The sequence below is a fragment of the Astatotilapia calliptera genome, chromosome 18 (genome assembly GCF_964374335.1).
Source record: "Astatotilapia calliptera chromosome 18, fAstCal68.1, whole genome shotgun sequence".
NCBI lineage: Eukaryota > Metazoa > Chordata > Actinopteri > Cichliformes > Cichlidae > Astatotilapia > Astatotilapia calliptera.
In genome coordinates this window covers 8,379,552-8,402,054 of record NC_137439.1, presented here as the reverse complement: position 1 = coordinate 8,402,054, position 22,503 = coordinate 8,379,552, and the positions used below count along the sequence as shown (strand labels likewise).

Sequence of the window (22,503 nt, the reverse complement as noted above, 5' to 3'; positions counted from 1 at the left end):
TTAGTGTTTTAAAACACCTTTGACCCACACAGGGTCAAAGGTATACATACAGGTCCAAATATATAGCTACACTTGAACCTTTTAAAAAGTGCCGCTGAAGGATGTATAATGTACAGGGGTTTCTTTATTGGTCTTTTAACCAATAAAGAAAACCCCGGTCCAAAATCAATACCCTAAACTCAACTGAAGTTTGCAGCTTTCCACTCAGAGAAGCCAAAAGTTTTATGTTCATTAGAGACAAAGAGCTACCTGGCCACAATGACAACAGGTATGCTGGGGGGGTTAAAGATGAGGCTTTATAACCAAAGAACACTGTTCATCTGTTAAGCATCATACAAGTGGCAGCAGCATCCTCTGGGGTTGTTTTGCTGACTGTGGTGCTGGTATATGGGCCAAAGTGGATAGAAGAACGAAGAAGCAGCGCTAATTCTTCATCTTCATTTCAAATCAACAGCTAGATGGTTGAAACTTGTACATAGTTGGGTGTGCTAACATGAAAATGATCCCAAAGATTTAACTGATCTTATCTGTTTTTCTACCCAGAGTAACTATCCAGTCAGAATGATGCCAGAATTATGAGTGTATGTAAACTTCTCACCGGAACTGTATGTGTACCTTCTCTTCAGTTTAATACAATTAAAGGCACTCACGTTGTGCTGCTTAAAATTCCACAAATTTGAAAAACAACAGTGTTTTTGGAAATCATTCACGGCTTACTCCAAAAATCAACATAGTAACCAGTTTCATGTGAACTTCATTAACTATAACTGTGCAAAAGGATTACCTGTGATGAGAGGGTCATAACAAAGTAGATTTAAAATCTTTATTACACCCACTCGGCTTAGCTGTAATGTCAACTAGCTGCACGTTTCCTTTGGTTTGCAAGTGAATTTCAGCACAAAGAAAAATTGTGGTAAGATGACATGAAAAGAGACACTGATGCTGTTCAGTTTTCCAACAGATTTACTTTTATTTCTTTTTTGTGGTGCAGTTATATTATAGTCAGGATAAGCTAGACGTCTTAAAAACACACATCTAATCACACTGGAATACAGGTGGATAAATGGCACCAGAGGAAAAATGACATTTGTGCATTTGATTCCTGAGGTGAAGTGCCCTTTAAGGGGTCTGAACCAACATATATCAATGCAAAAAATTGCCCTTTAAGCATAAAGCAAAATGAAAATCAATAAAATATAGTTTCATATTACAATACTGCTTCATATTTATGGCTACTGACCCTATGAAAAAAGATAAAAGTTACACTGTGGCACTCATTTACATAAAAATAGTTTGTAGTGTAAGCTCTTCTGCTGGTGCAATGCAGTTTTCAATTTTATGAATCCCCAGTGTCCAATTCAGTGTTTCCTTTTTGAAATAAATTAGATTTGCCATTGCTTGGATGATATGAACATCCCTGCATTTTACTTGAATGACAGAACAATATTACATTTTGTACCATTTCTTTTCCCCGCAGAGACTTGTTGGTCTGCTGCTCTCTATTAATACATATTTTGGGGCAAATATATTAAAATCATTTGCCTATTGCTGCCAGTGAATTAGTGGATTTTTTAAATTAAATATATATCCTCTTGGGGCCATCACTATGATTGGTGTTTCCTGCAGCACTCCTTCTAAATCTGCATATCTCAGGCGTTGTGATTCATGATAAATGTTCTCGGTTTTAGCAGCATATAAACGGACCAAAGTCTTTTTGCAAGTTAAACCTGGCAGTTTCAAGATGAAGGAATTTTAAATGCTGTGGTTCTGTGGCTCGTTGCTGTTTTGATCACTTCATTTGGTTGATGTCTGTCTCCCACACAGCCACCCACATCACTGATCAGTGTGACGAGCCTCAATAAGAAGGATGATTGTTCTCTGCTTTCAAAGGCAGTGTCGGATTGTGTGTGGGCTACTGTATAGCCTTACACACACAGATTGTGTTGCACATAATGAGTTGATTATCTGGTGTTTTCTAGCTGGATAAGGCCAGAATGAATCGGCATTATGCAGGAACCTGTTCGACATCTGGCTAAAGAACTGGAGCTGAAGAACAAATATCCTTGCCATTGCTCACAGCCAGATGAGTTAAAGTGCTGAGCATCTCAGTTTGGTAGCTGTCAGACAGGCAGATGTTTGCAGGGAAGAACACAGGAAGCAAACAAGAGGAAGCCCATCGAAAAGTACTGATTCCTTAAAGCTGATCTAGTACTTTGAAGCATTAAAAACAGTGAGCAAGAAATATAATTCTTTATCTTGTGTTTTCAGTGTCACACAAATATCAAGAAAACTCCAAAACTCTATTACCCTGCAAGGTCATCTTCCTATCACCCTCTGGACCTCTTTCAGGCTTTCCATAGGTCTGTTCTGTCCTCTTATGCTTATGAGTCAGTGATGCACACGTTCTTTCAGTTTGTCAAACAACAACTTAAATTTCATTTTGGGTAAGTGGACAATGGGAAACGAAGATTGTCCAGGTGTTTTTTCTGTGTCAGAGCTCTCAGAGCACTACATTAGAACTTTAAATCAACAAAATGACCCTAGGGAACATATTCACGCTAGACAACCTCGTGAATCTCCAAAGAATAAAAGAAATAAATAGTTATGTGATATGTACGTCTGAGTTTGGAAAATCAAAAGTGTTTGACTTAAAACTGCCGGTTAGAACCTCAACACGGGCAACGGTCAGTTTGACAGAAGAGTTGATGTTGTTGAAGTTTAAGGTTAAATGTGTGAGTTCAAAAGGAATTTCTCCAGAGAAATCTGAATATAGCAGGAATCCTGGTCAACAGATACATGACAACAATCCAATTTAAATCTTTTTTCTTGCCTCCCTCTATCTTTTAAACAAATAAAATATGTGAGGCAGTGGTGTGGTTTTACATCTAAAATTACTGTAAGATGAACATTGTTTTTATGTCACAATGACTATTTCTTTGTTTTATTCTCTTCTGATAGCACTGTGATAGAAAACAGTCATACAATTTGTATAAACAAATGTAGGTTGTACACTTAAAAATTAGAAAATATAGTCAAGTTCTAATCTAGACAGTGTCGTCAAGTAGTGTGAGTAATGTGTATGTTTTTAAAATTTGATGTTTAAAATTAAAAGCCTATAAACCTACATTTAGTACATTTTTTTGTACATTTTGTCTTTTTTTTCTTTTTATTCTCACTTGTCGATCTGACCTTTTCATTTAATTAACCTATTCCTCCCTTGCGCGCCTGGTCTAAAAAAACAACTTATGGGGCTATTTTTCAAAACTGCATGGCAAGTTCATTCAACCAATCGAGAAATCATTTACTGTTTTCTCACTAAGGGGATGTTGGATTTGTTGCATTTGATTTATGTTCCAACAAGTTTGGTGACAGTTATTTAATTACTGTAAATTTGTCAGAGTTTCATGGAGTTTTGCAAATCGCTGTCTGGACTGATGTGAATGCATTTTTCCCAAATGTCTTTCATAAAAGTCTAAGGTTATTCACGATACTGTGGACCAATATTCAAGGACTTAAAGGGTTACTTAACTATATAAACTTGGGTAAACTTGAATGATTTAGCAGCCTTAAAGAACCAGGCTTAAAGAAGTAAAGCTAAAGCACGTAATCTAAAAAACATATTGGGCCAAAGGTTTCAATAAATTCTGCAAGTGCAACAACAATAAACTGGACTGAACGAGTGGGAAAAAGTTTAAATAGACTTCAAAACTAAATTAAGTGACACATGGGTATTTAAGTTTCAGATGGAAGACCCCCTATGTCATTGATAAGTAGGGATGGGTATTGATAAGATTTTCACGATTCCGATTCCATTTTCGATTCTGTTTAATGAGTCGATTCTTTATTGATTCTTTTTAAAAAAGGAGAACACTAAGGTCGATTAGCTTAGAACTTTGTTTTATATCTTCTCTTTGAACAAGATAGAAATTTAGGAGTAACATGGCCTTACAAACCCAACAGTGAGATCTTGTGAGATCTTAAGAGGTCCACAGCCTTCAATGGGGTGTCACAGGGTCCCCAGGAAAAAAATTGTAAATGTAAAATAATAAAATAAATATTCTTCTGTAGCAATAACAAAGTATAACATCAATTATTCAGTAGCAATTACACAAGAATATCCAGTAATGTCCCTGCCTACAATTAAACACATTCACTTACCGAAAATCGGGGGCATCTGCTGCGGCAAATGGGTGCAAGCCTTTGACCACAAACTTAGTCACTGCTCGGAGACATTCGTCTATCCTGGCCTGAAAGGAGACGCTACCGGTAGACTGCAGCGAGAATCTGAGCCAGCCAGACTCTGTCTGTCTCTCTCATCATGGTCACCTAAATGCACAGTAATGGCAGGTTTTGTAATAAGGCAGATCGCGCTAACATAATATGCACTGTTAGTTGATTATTTACCTGCCGCATTAACGGGAGAGGACGTGCAAACATTACCGCTGCTGCTGGGTTGAGATTCACGAGTCCGGAGTGGAATTAAAAACATGACAGGCCGACTGGAATCGATAAGGGAATCGTTTGCTAAAATGGCAAACAATTCCAAGGAATTGAAACAGTGGGAACCGGTTTTCAACAAGAACCGGTTTTCGATACCCATCCCTATTGATAAGACAGCACAAGATAGAATTAAATATCCTAAATGTCAAAACCATTTGAGCTGATAATGAAATTAAGATCTTTGGTCTATTTGGAGACGATTTTTAAATACCTTCTACCAGTTACAACTCAAAATATAAGATTTTGGGTTATTTCTTTTAGCTTCGCAACATTGAAAAAATAAACCACGCGGCAGAGCTAAAGTAAAACAAAATGCAAAAAAGCTCACTGTGTTGTATTTTTAATGCGTTCTTTCTTTCTCTGTGTATATCCAGGCAGGAGCAGGCTTGAACCCCCTTGGGTCAAACTGGAGGTAGACGTTGTGCGGATTAGTAAAATGAGCATTGATGTTTTCTGCTTGAGGATGATTGTTAGCGCTCTGGAGCAAAAACAACCATCGCTGGAGCCTCATTATCCTGCTTACTGCTACGTGCTTTGAACGGCTAAATAAGTTGGCTCATACTGAGAGGCACTGAACTTTGGGTTTGTGGGGCTTATAGAGCTCTGAAGTGCAAGACCTTCTGTTTGCTGAGGTGATGGATGGAGCTCATCGGTATTCAGGGTCCCCAGCTCAGTCACGGACTCAGTGGGCACTTTCTATTCAGTAAAGAAGTGGACAGTGCAGGTGAATGAGCCACTCTGTCTCTGGTATTAGTCTGTCATTTCAGGGGTGATAAAATGTATTTTCCTTATACCCTCCAGAGATATTTTCAAAATTTCCTTTAATGTTTTTTAATGCGGTCAAACTGACCATTTGTCACATTGGTGCAACGATAAAGTTGGCACTCTATGAATTGATGGATAGTGCAGACGCTGAGTGATGGGTGTCCAGGAGGTTTTTGACTGAACTGAAAGGATATTTCCCATCACTCAGAGTTCAATACATGCTTCCAGTTCTGGTGCTCAAGTTTTTGTTTTATCAAAGGCAAAGAATGCTTCTTTTTTTTGCCAGGAGATATTTCACTTAGCCGAAGATTGAAGAATTATCTTTTCTATGTAAATTTATAATACTTTGATCATGAATAATGTTTTTGTGGTGATCTGAATGCCTAAAAGCATTATTATATTTTTTTTTTTAGTCTAACACCCTTTAATGTGAAGCTTACACAAAGACAGGAGGTGTTTTCAGGAAGGTGCAGCAGTTTAATATTCAGAAAGGCTCTCTGTCCAACACAGCCAGGGTCAGTGTTGAGGTTCGTTGGCTACAGAGGCCAGCAGGTATTCAACATTTAGCTCCATTTTCCTCTGAGCTGTCTGTGTTTGTGCTCCACTAGTCACACTGTCAGGGACATCGGCTTTTAAATGCCACAGCTCCGTCGAGGAAAAGTGGCCCTGTGTTTTAAAACTCCACTGCTCTCTCTCGGCTGTTTCCTCAGCGAGGCTGTGCTCTCACCACACATTATCTCCTCAGGGATTACAGCACTCCGCGTTGGAGAGCCGTCCCTCTCATCTCACCTCTTCAGACTACTGTAATTCACCTGCTTTTCATACTGAGAGCTCCCCCACCACCCACAGTTATAAGTGTCAGTAAGGGCATAGCCTGGAGGAATAAAGACTATCAGGAGGAACTTCAGAGGACAAAAGAGCTGGACGCCTTCTGATGATTGTTGAGTAGCTGGATGGCATTTAAAATGCTAGAATTAAATATGTATGAGCCTCTGCTCCACTCTGGTAACTATAAAGTGCAGTATAACTGTGTTATATGGTCTGATGTTTAATGATAACTGCTGCAACACACTGTACTAAACAGAGTTCAGACTCGGTTAATACCCAATAATTTTACAATCAAATTACAGTGCCACTGAGGCCAAGCTGAAGGCTTTCTAATGTTAACAAGCAGCTGGACCAAATATTCATAGACATTTATCCCTCCACGTGGATATACACTCACCAACCTCTTCATTAGGTACACCTGTTCAACTGCTCGCTGATGCAAATATCTATCAGCCAATCACATGGCAGCATCTCAGTGCATTTAGCTACATAGACATGGTCAAGATGAAGTATTGATGTTCAAACTGGGCATCAGAATGGGAAAGAAACATGATATAAGTGACTTGCATGGTTGTTGGTGACTTACAGGCTGGTCTGAGTATTTCAGAAACTCCTGATCCTCTGGGATTTTCCCACACAATCATCTTTAGAGTTTAAAGAGAATAGTCTGACAAAAAGACAATATCAATTGATCAGCAATTCTCTGCATGAAAATGCCTTGTTGATGCCAGAGATCAGAGGAGACTGCTTTGATCTGATGCGAATAGTGACTCAAATAACCACTCATTGCAATCAAGGTGTGCAGAAGAGCATCTCTGAACGTGCAACACATTTAATCTTGAAGCAGATGAGCTACGGCAGCAGAAGATCATCCTGGGTGCCACTCCTGTCAGCCAAAAACTGGAAAATTAGTCCAGAATTTGCAAGAATTTACTAAAAGTGATCAGTTGAAGACTGGAAAAACAAAACAATCTCTGCTTCGCCGTTCAGATGGTATGGTCAGAATTTGGGTTAAGTGAATAAACGTGCAACCATTCTGCCTTGTATCAAAAGTGCCAACTAAGCATCATTTAAATGCTACAGCCTACCTCAGTATTGTTTCTTAGCTTGTTGATGCCTTTGTTCACATCTTCTGATGGCTGCTTCCAGCAGGATAAAATGCCATATCACAAACCTCAAAATATGTCAAAGTGATTTCTTGAACATGAGGTCACTGAGTTCATCGTACTTAAATAACCTCCATAGTCACTAGATCTCAATCCAGTAGAGCACGTCGGGATGCAGTGAAACAGGAGATTCACATTATGGTTGTACAAGCGACAAATTCGCAGCAGTATCAGTCTGGACCAAAGTCTGTGAGTAATGTTTGCAGGACCTTGTTGAATCTCTGCCACAAGGACTTAAACGAGCTCTGAAGCCAAAAGGGGTCCAACCCAGCACTAGCAAGGTGTACCTAATAAACTGACTGTATAATTATAAGCTTTAATTCTTAGCTCCCCAGCTGTATTGTGAAACGTGTCTATCACAGCACTACACAAGAATTAGTATTTATTTGTATGTCTTTGCACACCATCCTTTTTTTTTGTTGTTTCATTTTGTATTAGTTCCTTTAGGAAATATCAGACTTTTAATCTGTGAAATGACTCATTATGTTGAGCTGCTCTTTAACTTTATCTACAAACTGTTGCTGGGTGGATAGCATAGCAAAGTGTACAGATCTTTCTAGCTGAAAGCAGCTTGGAATTAAGGCTGATGATAGTCTTTATATTTTTATTAAATCAAACAAAAATTGTTATGATAGATTTCGATTGAATTTTGAGCAGTAGCTGCCCACTGTATTGCTTTTCACTGTACATTGCAGTGCTTTTGATGTTACAGGCAAATACTCCTTCCTATCCTAAGGAGGATTAAAATAGTATCAGCACATAAAATTGGCAGACAGAAAATGCTACATGCAGGTACTGGATGTGCTGCAGGAGACAGCTAATGCATAAGTAATGGTGAAGAAGCCTTTTGATCAAATATTCTGGGTATATATGTTGTAGTATACTCACCACTCTAAGCACTTTACACTTTACATTGTCACAAACTGTGATGGATATATCAACTGTTGCTTTTGGCACTTAGTATCTTGTCCAGGATCACTTTGACATGAAGTACTGTAGCTTGAGATTGAAGCATTGACCTTCTTATTAGTGGGCAACCCCGACTACCACCTGAGTCACAGCTACCCCTCAGGGTTCCTATGTGAGACCATATTGGAGAAGACTGTTGACTGTTTCTGTATTCTCTTTAACAGAAGTGTAAAACGGTAAATCCTCAACTGACTTGTGGTGTGTTTGGAAGTACAGCTGTTGCTCATTGCATTTGTGTTTGAATCCTCTATCGTGTGTTGCAGTTTGGTTAAAACACCTGCCGAAGATATAGATTTAATAATATAAAAATCCAGTATTTTGAAGCATTCAAATGAGAAAAAAATTACATTTAGACCATTATCTTGAGAGTGAATGCCACATTTGGGCTCTACAGTGTATTTAATTGTGTATCCAAATACTTGGCATCCTCAGTTACTAAATAAATATTCCAGGATTTCAGGGTTCAGTTTGTGAAGCATCGTCAGTGCTTTAAAATTTAAAATCCTGCTCTTTTCTAAACTGATACAAAATTTTCTTTAACTACAGGTAAATAGGCCAATATTGTTGTTGGCTCTAGCTACAAATTTCATTTGAAAAGAGCTGCTGTAAATGGAATGGTATTCCTCTTTGAAATTATCGGGAGGCGGATGAAGACCTTGTGTTGTTGAGATGAAGTGCACTGATGTTGACAGAGTAATCGAAACTAAAGCCTTGCTGTCAGAGTTCTGGGCCCAGATCGGACTGCTGCGTGAATCATAGTAATTGGCTCTTGTCTCAGTGGTGGAGAACAACATCCATTAACGGAGAGGCTTTGGATGGAGGCGGTGATAGTTTGGCTTTAGCTTACAGTTTGCAGCTTGAGAGGAAAACTATGAATATTTATGGGGCTGGTGATCATGAATCCGTGTGTATATCTGTGGGATGTGATTATGCTGTGCAGACCAAAGACAATCAGATACAGTAAAACAAACATTCATTTGTATTCTGCCTTTACAAATGATTTCTCTATGTCATGTAGCTATAATAAATGACAGAGAAAGCTGCTTTAATTTGAACAAAAAAGTGCTTGCTTTCTTTTTTTTGTAGGTTTATTGGAGACTGTGAGAGAGGCTCCAATTAAAATAAGAGTAATTAATGTTAATTACCGCATAATGTTCAATATATTATGTTTTGATTTCAGGGAATCATCCATAAACTAAATATGAGAAACATGTAAAGGTTTCCTCTGACAACACTGAATCATCCCCATCAGCATCCAGCCTATAATGACTCACTCAGGACGCCATTCATCTCCGCAACACGACATGATTGCAACGTTCATTTATCCATTGAGCCAGAATTACACCATTTACTCATCCAACTGGACATTATTACGCTGTTCATTCATCTAATATGGAGCCATTACTGCTGAAAGACCCGTTTCTACCTGGGGAACATTAAACCAGCTCCTGAATGATTAGACTCCTCTCTGACACTCATGTTGTTATATTCACAGGCTCAACACTTTAGTTGTCATTAGCGCCTCTTTAAGACTTTAGAATGAAACAATCAAAAGCTGTCCGAATAAACTTCTTTTATCTTAAAAAAGCTGATCATTTGCAGAGACAACGCTTTTACCTCTCAGCATCAGAGCACTCCCACCCTGCTGTTTATAACATTTCATCAGGTTTTCACTCAGGCTAAGAGATGGAGACTAATCCATTTCCAGCTGTGTCGGGTATTGTGATATTCTCATTGTGCTTTTTGCTGTTGATCTCTACTCTTTGAACCACTCAGCTTTTTTTCAGTCAGATAAAAAGTTTGAATGCTTCCTTCTTCTTTTTTTTCTTGATTTTAAAGCTTAAAAAAAGACATTCCCGCGTCAACCTACTGTTGTGAACTACTTAACTGTGCAGCGAGGAACTGTAGCTGACATTAAGCCTGCAATTCAAAGATAACACATCCACTGCTCCTCTTTGCTTATTAGGGCTAAAACTGGCACTGAAGCCCAGTAACAGATTTCTTGAGCTAAGAGTGCTCTTACTCAGGATGCGTCATAGCTGTGTTCAACTATGCTTACTTCTCTCAGACTTTTAATTTTGTTTTGTTCAGTCTAGGAATATTTTGAGGAGGTTATATCTGTGTGGAGATGTTGAAACAAATGTAATTATAGACCCTCAAAAAGCACAGCAGTGCACATGCTGACATTTACATGTAAATGTCAAAATCTGAAGGACATTCATTATACTTTATGTTTTGATATTTCTCGACAGAGGTGTGTGACAGCGCACTGGTCTCCAATCTGCCGCCATCTTCCTTCCGAAGCTCTTCCCAGCTGTCCAGCAGCCACGCCCCGGGTTTCGCCAAACTCAACAAAAGAGAAGGTGAGGAACAGATTCTGCTACTTCCAAACAAAAGTACCTAACTAGTATTAAAATATATTTGATGATCTGAAACATGTAAGTGTGAGAAATATGCAAAAAATTGATGCAAATAGTGTTTGTGCCTTTGGCATGGTTTGGGGAAAAAATAGGATTATTGATTAACTATTAGTTGGAATGGTGATACGTTCTTTTAATTTGGACCTGAATGTTTTTAACTGGGAAAAAAATGCAAGCTTGAACAACACAGCGTGTTAGTATGTGAGGCTTACAGTAAACAAGAAGGTGCCAGTCTGATCTTAGGGGAAAAAATCTACTTCTGTCATTTGTATCTGAGCAATCTGTAGGAGTACTCTGTCAACACGCTGCACGCTCTATATTAAATGCTAAATTGTTTTAGCATCAATTATAATAGAGCGTGACTCATTAAATCTGAATTTGACTTTCTACTCTGCTTGGTAGTAAAGAAATGAGCAGGCGTTGCAGTGACACTTCAGGCCGTGTATTAAAGACTGTAAGAGCTAATTTTTCATTGTTGCCCTTTGCTGGCATTTGATGTTCAAAAGCCACCCTGCTGTAATGGAACTGACATTTCGTGGTCTTTCATTAACTAGGAGACGCAAAGATGACAGAGACAAGATTTCAAAGACTTGTGAACATTGTGAAAACTCTTAAAACTAATATTAAAAGTAACCTGAGACCATTTTATATTACCCATAAAGAAGATTATACTTACTGCTGATTGATTAAAGGCACTGCATGTTAGGATGTGAAGCAGTTAGAAATAAAAGCTATATTACATAAGACTGTTGACTTGATTTATAATACTACATTAAGTCTCTGATCCAGACTACAGCATATACAGACCTGCACCTTCTCAGAACTATAACTACACAAATATAACTCCTGGTATCTTCATCTACTTGCTGGCACTTACACTTGCTAGCACCTACATAATACCAGCGTGCACAAGCAACCCACAAGCAAGTATCCGCCAGCGTTGTCATTATTTACAAGGATTCAGGATTCATGCAGAGAAGCGCAGCTTAATAGCTACCATTAACTAAAACAACACAAGTTTGTTTTTTGTTTTTTTCAGAGTGTAAATGCACTATCCATTGCATCTGTCTCATTTGATGGCGTTTACACAGTTATCATTAACATGAGCTGAGTTTGCAACTGGAATTGTTTCAGCTGTCTTATATGTTGCACAGTATACGATTGGGTTTTTATTTCCTCGAAATCCAAGTGAAATGTCTTGTTTCCATGTTTTGTAGTTACGTTAAACACTAGTAAAAAGAGAAAACAGAGAAGAGATAGAATGTGCCTCCAGGATTTTATATATTGAGTAATTTCTCACATAAATCCTCTCACTGCTGCCATCAATATCACAGACACTTTGTGCTGTATATTTATGCAGTATATACTGTATATATTAAAAAATCTCAGTGGTACACAGGCATAAATATTCATTTCTGTACTGTGGGAAAAAATCAAGGTTGGAAGACCAAGGCAACTGCAATATTTTTAGCTCAATCGGCCACCGATGATCTTATGCTGTGGTGAAGTGTCTATCGTGCATCTACCCACAGTTTCACTCCTCCTGGAATGATCGGATTTTGGTGAAAGTTTCAGACGGTCACCTGATGGATCTTCATCAAAAGTCTGCCCAAGGTCAAGGTCATGTTTGCTATTCTCTGTGAACTTTAGTTCTTATTAGTTTGTGTAGTACTGCTAACTAGAGCTGGGCGATAGAACGATAACGATATGTATCGCGATATAACTTTTACTCGATAGAGAAATTAAGCTATCGCGATAGACTTCGCCGCTCTTGTCCTCAAAAAAAAAAAAAAAAGGTCAGCCAATCCAAATTAAGTAGCGCAGAGCCGAACCAATCACAGCCGCAGCGTCACGTCGCGTGACTTGTTACGTACAGCACAAGTGCCAAGCCGTGTGTTTGTTTGGGAAGCAGCCAGCGGGTAATGGAGCCAGCGCGTAATGGAGGAAATGAGTGTGCCGACTAGAAAAATCAACCGAGCGTGACCGAAGAGAAAACAGATGATGGTTCCAATGCCGGAGAGATTGTCGAACGGAAGAGCCATAGAAGTTCCGTAGTTTGAAGGTATTTCGGCTATTTCAAGTCTGACAAAAAACAGAGTAAATTGTGCCGAAAGCAAGTCTGGAAATACAATAAACTGGTGCATGCGTCACACTGCGCGCCACGTTATTGTTTCGGTGAAATGAATTTCTACAATACTGTTACTGTTAATTCTACTCTCTGCAGTGTTTAAATGCTTACATATACACACAGTTACTGTCCCTCCACACATACGACTCGGTTCTGCTTCTATGCCGCAGCTTTGTTTACTTTTTCCCACCGAGGCTTCTAGACTTCTGATTGGCCAACATTTCTGCACGGTTAGGAATCTAGCGCCACCTGCTGCTTTGGCATGTTCATAGCAGCGTTTTCCTTCATTTCTGCCTTTATGTGTGGACGGGATTATTTTTTAAAACGAAAACGGAAAATCTCCGTTTTCAAAAATACCCGTGTACGTGTGGACGTAGCCTCAGTCTCTGACTGGAAGCGCTAATTCGTCATTCGGCTTTTGTCAGACTAAAGTAACTGTTAAAACTGTTTGAAAAGCTCAGCTATACAACAAGGAGAGATTGAGAATTTCCTTTTAGTTCTCAGTTTATTTGATATTGACAAAAGTTAGTCAGTTTTGTCTGTTCTTCTGTAAAACAAACTAAGATTTATTTTTAGAATTAATATTTTGTTTCTAAGTGGAATTGACAATTTAGTCTGTTTCGTTTGTTCTATTTTGAAACTTAAACGCTTTAGCGGCTGCCTTTTGTGTAGTTTGCAATATTTGCCTTTATTTATCTGAAAAAGTCTCATGTTCCTTAAGTACATCTACCCTGTTGAACTTATTATGGGAAATAAATATTTAAATAAAAACAAGCTGCTGATTATTTCACATTTTACTTGTGAGCAACGGCACATTTAAATCTTACAAATATAGTTATTTGGCTTATATCGTGATAGATATCGTTATCGCCTGAAATGAAAAAAACATATCGTGATATGAAAAAATCTCATATCGCCCAGCTCTACTGCTAACCGATGACAAGAAAACTGGTCACTTTTCTTTTCTACTTCACGTTACAATAACTGATGTGCACCTGTGTTTCAGATGCACCTGATTTTGGGGTCATGTTGAAAATTTGTGGCACGAGTTGTTTGTTGTCATTTTGAATATATAGGTTAAAGATTAAGTCTGAAGAAAAATATGTATAGTTTTATTCCTCAAAATCAGTATTTTTCTTCAAACTCGTGTCCTTACCTTTATCAAGGTTCGGACAGGATCTCACTGAGCATGTGCAGAGTCAGGTTTCGGACTCAAGCTTGTTTACTGAAATTAGATTGAAATTTGTAGTCTTACAAAAATATGACAATTGTTAGAATTGCCCCCAGCCGACCCATACATTTTAAATTTGCCACAGAGGAGAGCATTATAGGACAAAATAACTTCCTCAGGCTTCCAGTTCATTAAATTTACATGAATATAAAAACATGATGTTGATGCTATACCCTAGGGCTGGGCGATATGACCCAAAATTCATATCTCGATATTTTTTAGCTGGATGGCGATATAAGATATATATCTCGATTTTTTTTTTTTTAAAGCCATAAGTTAAGAACAAAAAGAGAGTTCTTAGTCACACTGTGTCCCAGATGTCACACGGGCACTTTTATTTACATACAGCGTAGATGTATATGAAGAAATTACTCAAAAAAAATTATCAGCATTTATTAAATAATCATGGTCCATAAATAAAAGAAAATGTTGTTTTTGTGCATAACAAAAAGCTCACAATTGTGCAGTCAAAATGTAAACTAATAGACGCTGAGCGTAATAACAAAGAGACAGATTTCACAGCTGCACCACGTCTCTGAACAAGTGCCATTTGTGGTCCTTAAACACACACAGTACGCATCACTCCGCGAGGCTCCTCCCCGGTAGCCGTAATCCTCCGACATCAAGCGGTGCAGCTCCGTAGCTTAGCAAAGTCATATTAAAACTTTTGTTGACAGATTGCTGAGCGCTGTGTACCACATAAAATCGGTTCGCGGTCAGTAAGCACAACCAGAATTCATACATAAGGCGCACTGTCGAGTTTTGAGAAAATGAAAGGATTTTAGGCCGTGCAGCCCCTCCTGGCTGCATGTCGTTAGCGCGGTTAGCTCGTTAGCGCGGTTAGCTCGCTAACACGTTGACGCAGTCCAGCCCCACGCACGGGGCCATCCGCGGTAACTCGCTAACGGAGATTTTCCGCTTTCATCTTGTCATTGCCTGCAGGTGAAGCTATGGGGGAGGCGGAGTTGTGTTCAGTGAAGGAGAGGCAAGGCAGAGTAACGTTGCGTAGAGACAAAAGTGGACGAAAGAGAGGCAAACCTGCGGCTCCACAAGTATAATTATAACGTAACATAGACTATATCGATATAAACGATATTGCCACATCTTATATCTCGTATGAAAATATATCGATATTTTTTTTTTTAAAAACTCGATATATCGCCCAGCCCTACTATACCCCTGCACTAAAATAATCCAGGTACAGTCAAAAGACCCAGAATAAACTCTACATTCTTTAAGTAGTACAGTGTATCCACAGGGGTTGCCGTTAATGTGTGAAGGAAAGTCTGTAGAAACAGATCATTTAAACATGAAAGAACTCCTGGGCTATAATAGAGTACCAGCTGAGATCCCACAGCAACATCTGGTTCAATGTCCTAACAAATAATTTCAAGACAGCGGTAACCCTCATGCATTTATTTTTCCTAATCTTGCTCTAGTATGTTGCCAGTAGATAAGGAAGTTCTTGGTTCGGGATCCCAGGGAGCATTCCCAGCTGTTTGCCGAGGAAATCGATGAATAAATGAATGTCTCCGACTCATTTCCATCTCTGCTGCAAACTCTGCTTCCTCTGGTTGTTCTCTAAGGAGCCGCTTCACTCTCACTTCATTTATCCACTAAGTGAACACCGATTATCAGGCTTTAAATATGACCTACACGGCACACCATAACAAGAAATCTATAATGTTTCACTCATTCAAACTTTATTGTTATTGATGAGCAGTGAAGGTCATGAACATGTGTTATATGTGATGAGATTATTCACTTTAAATGGAATAACTATAGATTACAATTCCATTTTTCATGGTATACCAAGTACATTTATACACCAAAAAAATGTGAATACGAGCAGAGCAGCCTCAGAACAGAAGATTGTAGTGATTCTTTAATCATGGGAGGTCTGTGTTCGCTGATAGCAAACAAAAACAATTTTTTTGGCTTCCTTTAACCACTGAACCAGTTTTGAATTACAGCCTTTTGTTTGACAGAAACTGTGATCTTCAAAGATCAGTTATTTTCCCTGCCAGGGACAGTGGTGCTTTGAGCTAAAAACTGGCATATTAACATGTTCAAATACAAAATGTTAATATGTTGAAGCTTGGTGGAGGATTGTAAGTGTGCATGTTCAAGTAACTACAATGAAGTTGAAGTTGCTGTTATCATTTTTTGAGTGCAATTCTGTATTTTTTTATGAGACTAATTTGTACTAAATTATAAAGTAATAAATCCTCTATGTCTGTGTATAAACCTCAGTGTCGATCAAGTAGTTGATCTGTATTTCTGTATTTCTCCAGAAGGAAGAAAGTGGAAGTCATTATATGTAAAGGGTGAGAGAAAGTAAAACCAAACCAGCTGAGAACTTCGAGGTTCACCACTCACCTCAGTCTGGAAATATTGCACATTTATGTAAACTACAGCTTGATATTTTACTGACGCACGCAAGGAATGAATGGACTGTTTGTATATGGCTTTATACTATTCTTCACATATATGGAAGACCTAAGGAAGAATCTGATGATAATGAGGATGATAATAGAGATCCAGAGGAACCACTCAAAGTACTTTATACCGCAAGCAAATTTGTACATAGAGCTCTTCTCCCAGCACAAGCAGATAACAGATGTCTTACCCAGGACTGGAGGGTTTAAAGCAATAAGTGGATGACCCTCTCCGCCTCTTCAGCCACAGCAGCCATACAACAACAAGGCAGCAACACTGGGATTTGCAAATGAAAGACAAAAAAACAAAATCCCAAAGTCATTTATAAAGGAAACAAAAATATCCTTTTAAGCCAGACATTTTATGAAACAAAGCACCTTCCCTTTGCATTCACACATTCACCTGAGGGCCTGACAATGTACTTGGGACTTTAACCTGATGTAGCTGATCACATTGGAGGTCTGAAGGGGACACCAGAAGTGGATAAAAACCCCTTTATAGTCTATTGATTGGAGATGAATGGCCTATTAACAGAAACCTGGAGGATGAATGACTCATCTATTTCAGTTTCCCCACTGGTTACTGTTATCCTTCATTTATCTTTCCTTTCTCTGCCGCTCACTCTCTCCTTCTCTTCGTGATGTTCCATTTTTCTTTCCATATATCTTGCCCATCCCACCTCATCCTTTCGCTGAATTGCCCCTGTCCATCTTCTGCTTCATCTGCATTACATTTTATTTTCACTGGTAAGAAGTCATTTAGCCATCTCGGTCTTCTTGCCAAATGTTAATAGCAGTCTTCATGTTTAAACATTTTCTTTCTTCTGTAGGCGCCGCTGACAGTTATCAGTGACGCCACTGCAATTATGCTGAAATTGACTTGAAAAGAATTATTGTGCCACAGTAATCATTTTCCCAAAGGGTTGGATTTGAAGGCAGAATTAAACTTTAATTGGAATCTGTAAATTGGAACTATGTAAGAGCAGCCAACTAATCAGGTATTGATTTTCATATTCAGTTACGCTCTGCGGTTTCCAAAAAGTTGTTATTTCTAAAATAGTATTACTTAAGTATCTGTTTTTTTCCCTGCATGTAATTATATTTGCAGCAGTCCAAGCTCATGTTTCTAGTCTGAATAATTCATAAATTCCCCAAATTTACATGATGCTGGATCTTTTGAAAGTAATCTTCTTGTTTCCATAAATTGCAAAAACAGCAATATTATCACAAAGGTCAGAACAGATTCATTAATTAGTTAATTAGTTTGGACACCTGATATTTATCAAGTCAACTGCAAGTGTCGGAAACCCCACGAACACTTTGATTAGTTTGAAACTATTTCAGCAAATTCTGCAAATTGAGATTTTTACACTCTAAAATAAGATGTATTACTTTCTTCATGGGCTCTTTTTGTAGCATCTCATATGGATGAATCTTTCCTGCTTCTCCTGCAGAGAACCTTCAGTATTCCTCAGCCTGGTGCTGCTGTCAGTGCCGCATCGAGCTCATTGGCCTCCTGGTGGACTTTCTGTCCGACTGACATGTTATCAGGCTGCTGAAATTACCCTCCAGACTTGGTATTCTCATGCAAATGACCAGTGCTCATTCTGGGTCGGGTGCTTGTATCAATCTGTTACATGTCTTTCCAGCTGCTTTCCTATCCCTTTAAGCTGCCTGTCTCTCTCTACCATTTCCTGTCTCACTTTTTTTAATTGTCTGTCTTTCAGTTCCTTTTATTTCTTCCTCTGGTCATTGCCTCTGTTCTGTTCCACTCAGTCTGTCTGCCTGTAGCTGCATGATCATGTATTAGCGCACAATTGAAGGTGAAATAGTAATTTGTTTATACTCATTCACCAACGTTGTACTTGTCAGCTTCCAATATTGTTGGATAATTAATATTAGACAAAGACTGCATTTGCCCTCGGGCAGCTAATTATGAAAAACACCTCATTTTCTCTCCATTCAGTGCTGAATTGTATGTCATGCGCTCCAGAATCCATCCATCTATCCACCCATTTTCTTAACTGCTTATCTAATTCAGGATTGTGGGGGTGTGGGACGTAACACAGAGAGACGGACAAGCAGTTGCACTCCCGTTCACTTCTACAGCTGTCACCAAGTGGCTTGTCTTGGACTGCAGGAGGTTCTTAGGGCATGACACTCACAGTGGTGCAGTGGTTACTACTGTCACCTCACAGCAAGCGGGTTCTGGGGTCAAATCCACCGTCTTCAGGCTTTCTGTGTGGAGTTGAGACACCAGACTGAAATGCCCTAAATGTTATCATTCAGTACCGAAGATTGGAAATTCAGGTGTAGGTTTCGTTTCTAAAATTCAAAGTGCCTTAAATCATTTCTTCTGGAATGGCCAGCAGATCCACTAGTTCCAAAGGTTCTGCATCTATAAGAGTCTGTGGGAAAATGGTAATGGTGATCTAAAATTTGACCCCTAAAGGCCATCATGATAAATCTGGGTGGGAATGAAGAAATGCACTTGGCTCTCCCAAATTTCCATCACTGAAGAGTCCTTGAGCTGCTCAGCAGCCCAAAGGTTAAACTGTTTTGGGAAGTTCCCAAGGGTGGACTTGCCAGTGTGGTAAGAGTATTCCTTGAAAAGACAACTGTCAGTAAAACTATCTGAAAAGTTGAAACAGGTGTAACGTTAATCACTGTTTATTTGACTTTTGGATAAACATCCAAAACAGATCTTGGCAAAATAACAATGTATGCAGCGCAGCGTGACTCTGCCCCGATTCGTCGGGCTACATTCATAATTTCATCCTCTGTTTGGCCATAAAGGCTGTGATATCACACTCCTGACCTCCATTAACCTTTAGCTCTTTTTGTAGGTGGTCAGATCAGGTATGCTGACAGACAGTGGGGGAGAAAGAATCCAAAACGATCTCTTTGATTTAAAGCGACAGCCGTGACACAAAGTGTTCAGACCATCCACCATCACTTCACCTCCATTGTATTAGCTGCAGTTACTGTGACAGGGTGGACACAGTAAATCTTTGTAACGCCTCTTAGCCTCTCAGTCATTTTGCTTTAATCTCTTTCTTCTTTTCTCCACAGTCTTATCTTTATGAGCAAAGGTCAGAGTGTCTGCTCTTTTCTGTTCTGCTGTCACTGGACACGTCTGTTAGTCAAGTTCTTAGCTCTGGCCTTTAAAGATCAGACTGGACCTGCCACCAGACCGGCACGGATTTCCTTTCACCGTTTAGTTTTTTTCCCATCAGTCTGCCGCCACATTGTTCTGCATTATTTTAAAATGATAAACAAAATAAATAGTTGTTCCAACTACTGTTTCCCATTTGAACTTCTTTACCTCGAAAACTGTCCCTACTGACAACCTGTACAGTTCAGGTTGTCAGTAGGGACAGTTTTCAAAATATTGAAAACCGCAGAACTTGTTGGAGAGTTTATATAACTTGTCTGGCCCGGGAGCATCTTTGAGTCCACTGGGAGGAACTTGTAAGCATTGCTAGGCAAACTGACGTCTGAAATACCCCGCTAAACCTGCTTCCACTTTGACCCAGCTCCGGCTCCCAAAAATTGGACAGAAACATTCAAATCTGTCATGTTTTTCGAAGGCTTATAATCTCTTTTGTGAAAATGAAGGTCTCAGGGAAAGACTATAAAAGCACAGGAGAAAATGCAAACTCCACAAAGCAAGGCCCTGCACAAATTATGCTCAAGAACCTCGTTTTGAAGGAACCAGTGAGTAACAGTGCTGCCTATGGTCTGCATTCATTCTCAGATGATGGCACAAACTGTCTGCAGAGCTGACAAGTGGAAGCAGCAAGCTAAATCTAATGGGCCAAACTGATAACATATGACTTCAAGCCACCTGATATCACCTGGAAATGAGACAGTCAGTGTGATCCGTTGTTCTTTTGTTGTTTTAGGCCATGGCAAGATGCAAGTATTTGTCTAGGATACTCGATGAGCCTTTAGCTGGAATTTGTGATGTGTTTTGTTATGCCAAAGCTTCTGTCACTGGTTCTTTCTGCTTTAATTCCTTTATTCATGATGCAGGTTGCTCTAAGCCATAATTGGCTAGGATACGGTGTTCGGTGACACAGCAGGTTTTTAAGGAAACATAATCACCAAATCTTACAAGTGGCCATCTGGAATGACACCGGTGTTCTGTAATCTGATCTTGATGGTCTAGATTTTGTCATAGGGTTGCAAGAGGAGGTCCTGCAGCTATTTAGCTTTGTGCATGATTTTGCCTTTTAGCCTGCCTGCACAGCACCATTTTGAGAGAATAATTGGCTCCAAGCTGATAAAAGAAAATGAGAGATGGCTGCGAGCGTGTTTATGTTCTCTACGGCTTTCTGACACGCAGCATGGGCGTGTTAGCTTGTGAGCTCAGTGGGACTCTGGTCAGCAGCCTCCTTCTTCAGAATTCGTCCATCTGGTGTTTGAGCTCCACACGTGCAACCACACACACACACACACACACACACACACACACACACACACACACACGAAATTGCCTCTCTTTTTCTGCTTCTAACACCTCTTTATTGTGCAGCAGCCCATTTAATCAACTCCAGTTTATCTGTCCAGGCAGACTTCTGTCAATAACTCCCACACTTCTGCATGCATTGTGAGCAGTGTGCATGTTTTCACTAATGTGTACACACACACACACACACACACACACACACACACACACACACACACACACACACACACACACACACAACTGGGGTTTACCACTTCGGAGGACATTATATTGACTTACATTGATTTCCAGGACCTCACTTTGGCTCAGTCTTAAAGGGGATCTGTTATGCTTTTCCATATTCTGTTCCAATGGTGTATTCTCATAATTACACATTATGAAAATTGATTATGTGCCCTGTTACTAAACCTTCACTTGTTCAGGACGGTTTCATGTCACACTATCAGTGTACTTTCTCTAATGCGAGGGTCGGGAATAAACTTCCTCCGAGGGGGGCTGGGTTCTCTCTTAGAGACAGGGTGAGGAGTTTGGTCATTTGGGAAGCACTTGGAGTACAGCTGATTCTCCTCAGCATTTAAAAGAGCCAGTTGAGGTGGTTCAGGTATCTGTCTCAGGATGCCTCCTAGGTGAGATAGTTTCAGGCATGTCTTAGAGAACAAGGCCCTGGAGCAGACCCAGGACACAATGAAGAGGTTATAGCTCTTGGCTGGTTGGGAATACTTCTGTGACTTCCCAGATGAGTTGAGGAGGTGGCTAGGGAGAGGGAGGTCATAGATTGTCTGACTGCTGTGCCTGTAATGGATGGATGGCAATGAACCTATACCTGGACCTATAACACTCATTTCCAGTTCAGTTTTTTTTTACTGGATTCTACTGGAGTAGCTGTGCATGATTCATAGTTCAGAATGATCTCTATTCATATTATTCTGGGCCTTGGTGCAGCCCACAGTTCATCCTGTGTGAAGCAAAGCATTTTAGCTCTCTTTCTTCTCCCTTAAGCCAACTTTCTGGACTGGCTATGTAATAAGCACATAGGTGGGGCTACCTATCAGCTCAAGCGCCTGCGTGACCTCCTCTTCTCCTTGACCTTATACAGAGCTGTAGGTAGAGAAAAATGTTTTGAAATGGAGCATTTTGAGCAGTTTAACCTCTAAGCTTTTGGCTCATATGGACTGTTAGATTTACTGACCTCATTATTGGAAATTTAAATATGAACATTCACCACTGCAACAGGATATCTTTGCAGAATGAACTCCATTTAATCAAATAAGGAATATATTAAATTTAAAAGGATGAAGTGATCAGGTTTAGTGTCGCTGTCTTAAGCAGATCTTTTATGGATCTACAGTTTACACACAGACATTATCTGGAGATGGTTTTTTCATTGCTTTGAAATATTTAATGCTTTTAACGTAGGGTCTTTACCTTGAGGCAAGCCCCTTGAGGCAACTGTTGTTGTGTTTGGCACTATATAAATAAAATTGAATTGAATTGAATTCTGCATCTTTTAATCTTACATGTGACCTATAAATATGCTTCTGTTCCAAAACTGTTCCAAAACTTTAAGGCCCTGTGCATCGTGACAAA

At 39.4% G+C, this 22,503-nt stretch overlaps 1 protein-coding gene across 1 annotated transcript in view; it reads left to right on the top strand.

The window, feature by feature from the left end:
• Positions 1-22,503, top strand: part of LOC113011429 (contactin-associated protein-like 4) — a 163,400-nt gene that overhangs the window by 26,503 nt on the left and 114,394 nt on the right. The window contains exon 2 of the mRNA XM_026151015.2: positions 10,481-10,591. Within this exon, the coding sequence (XP_026006800.2) occupies positions 10,481-10,591 (111 nt within the window). The remainder of the gene's footprint in view (positions 1-10,480; positions 10,592-22,503) is intronic.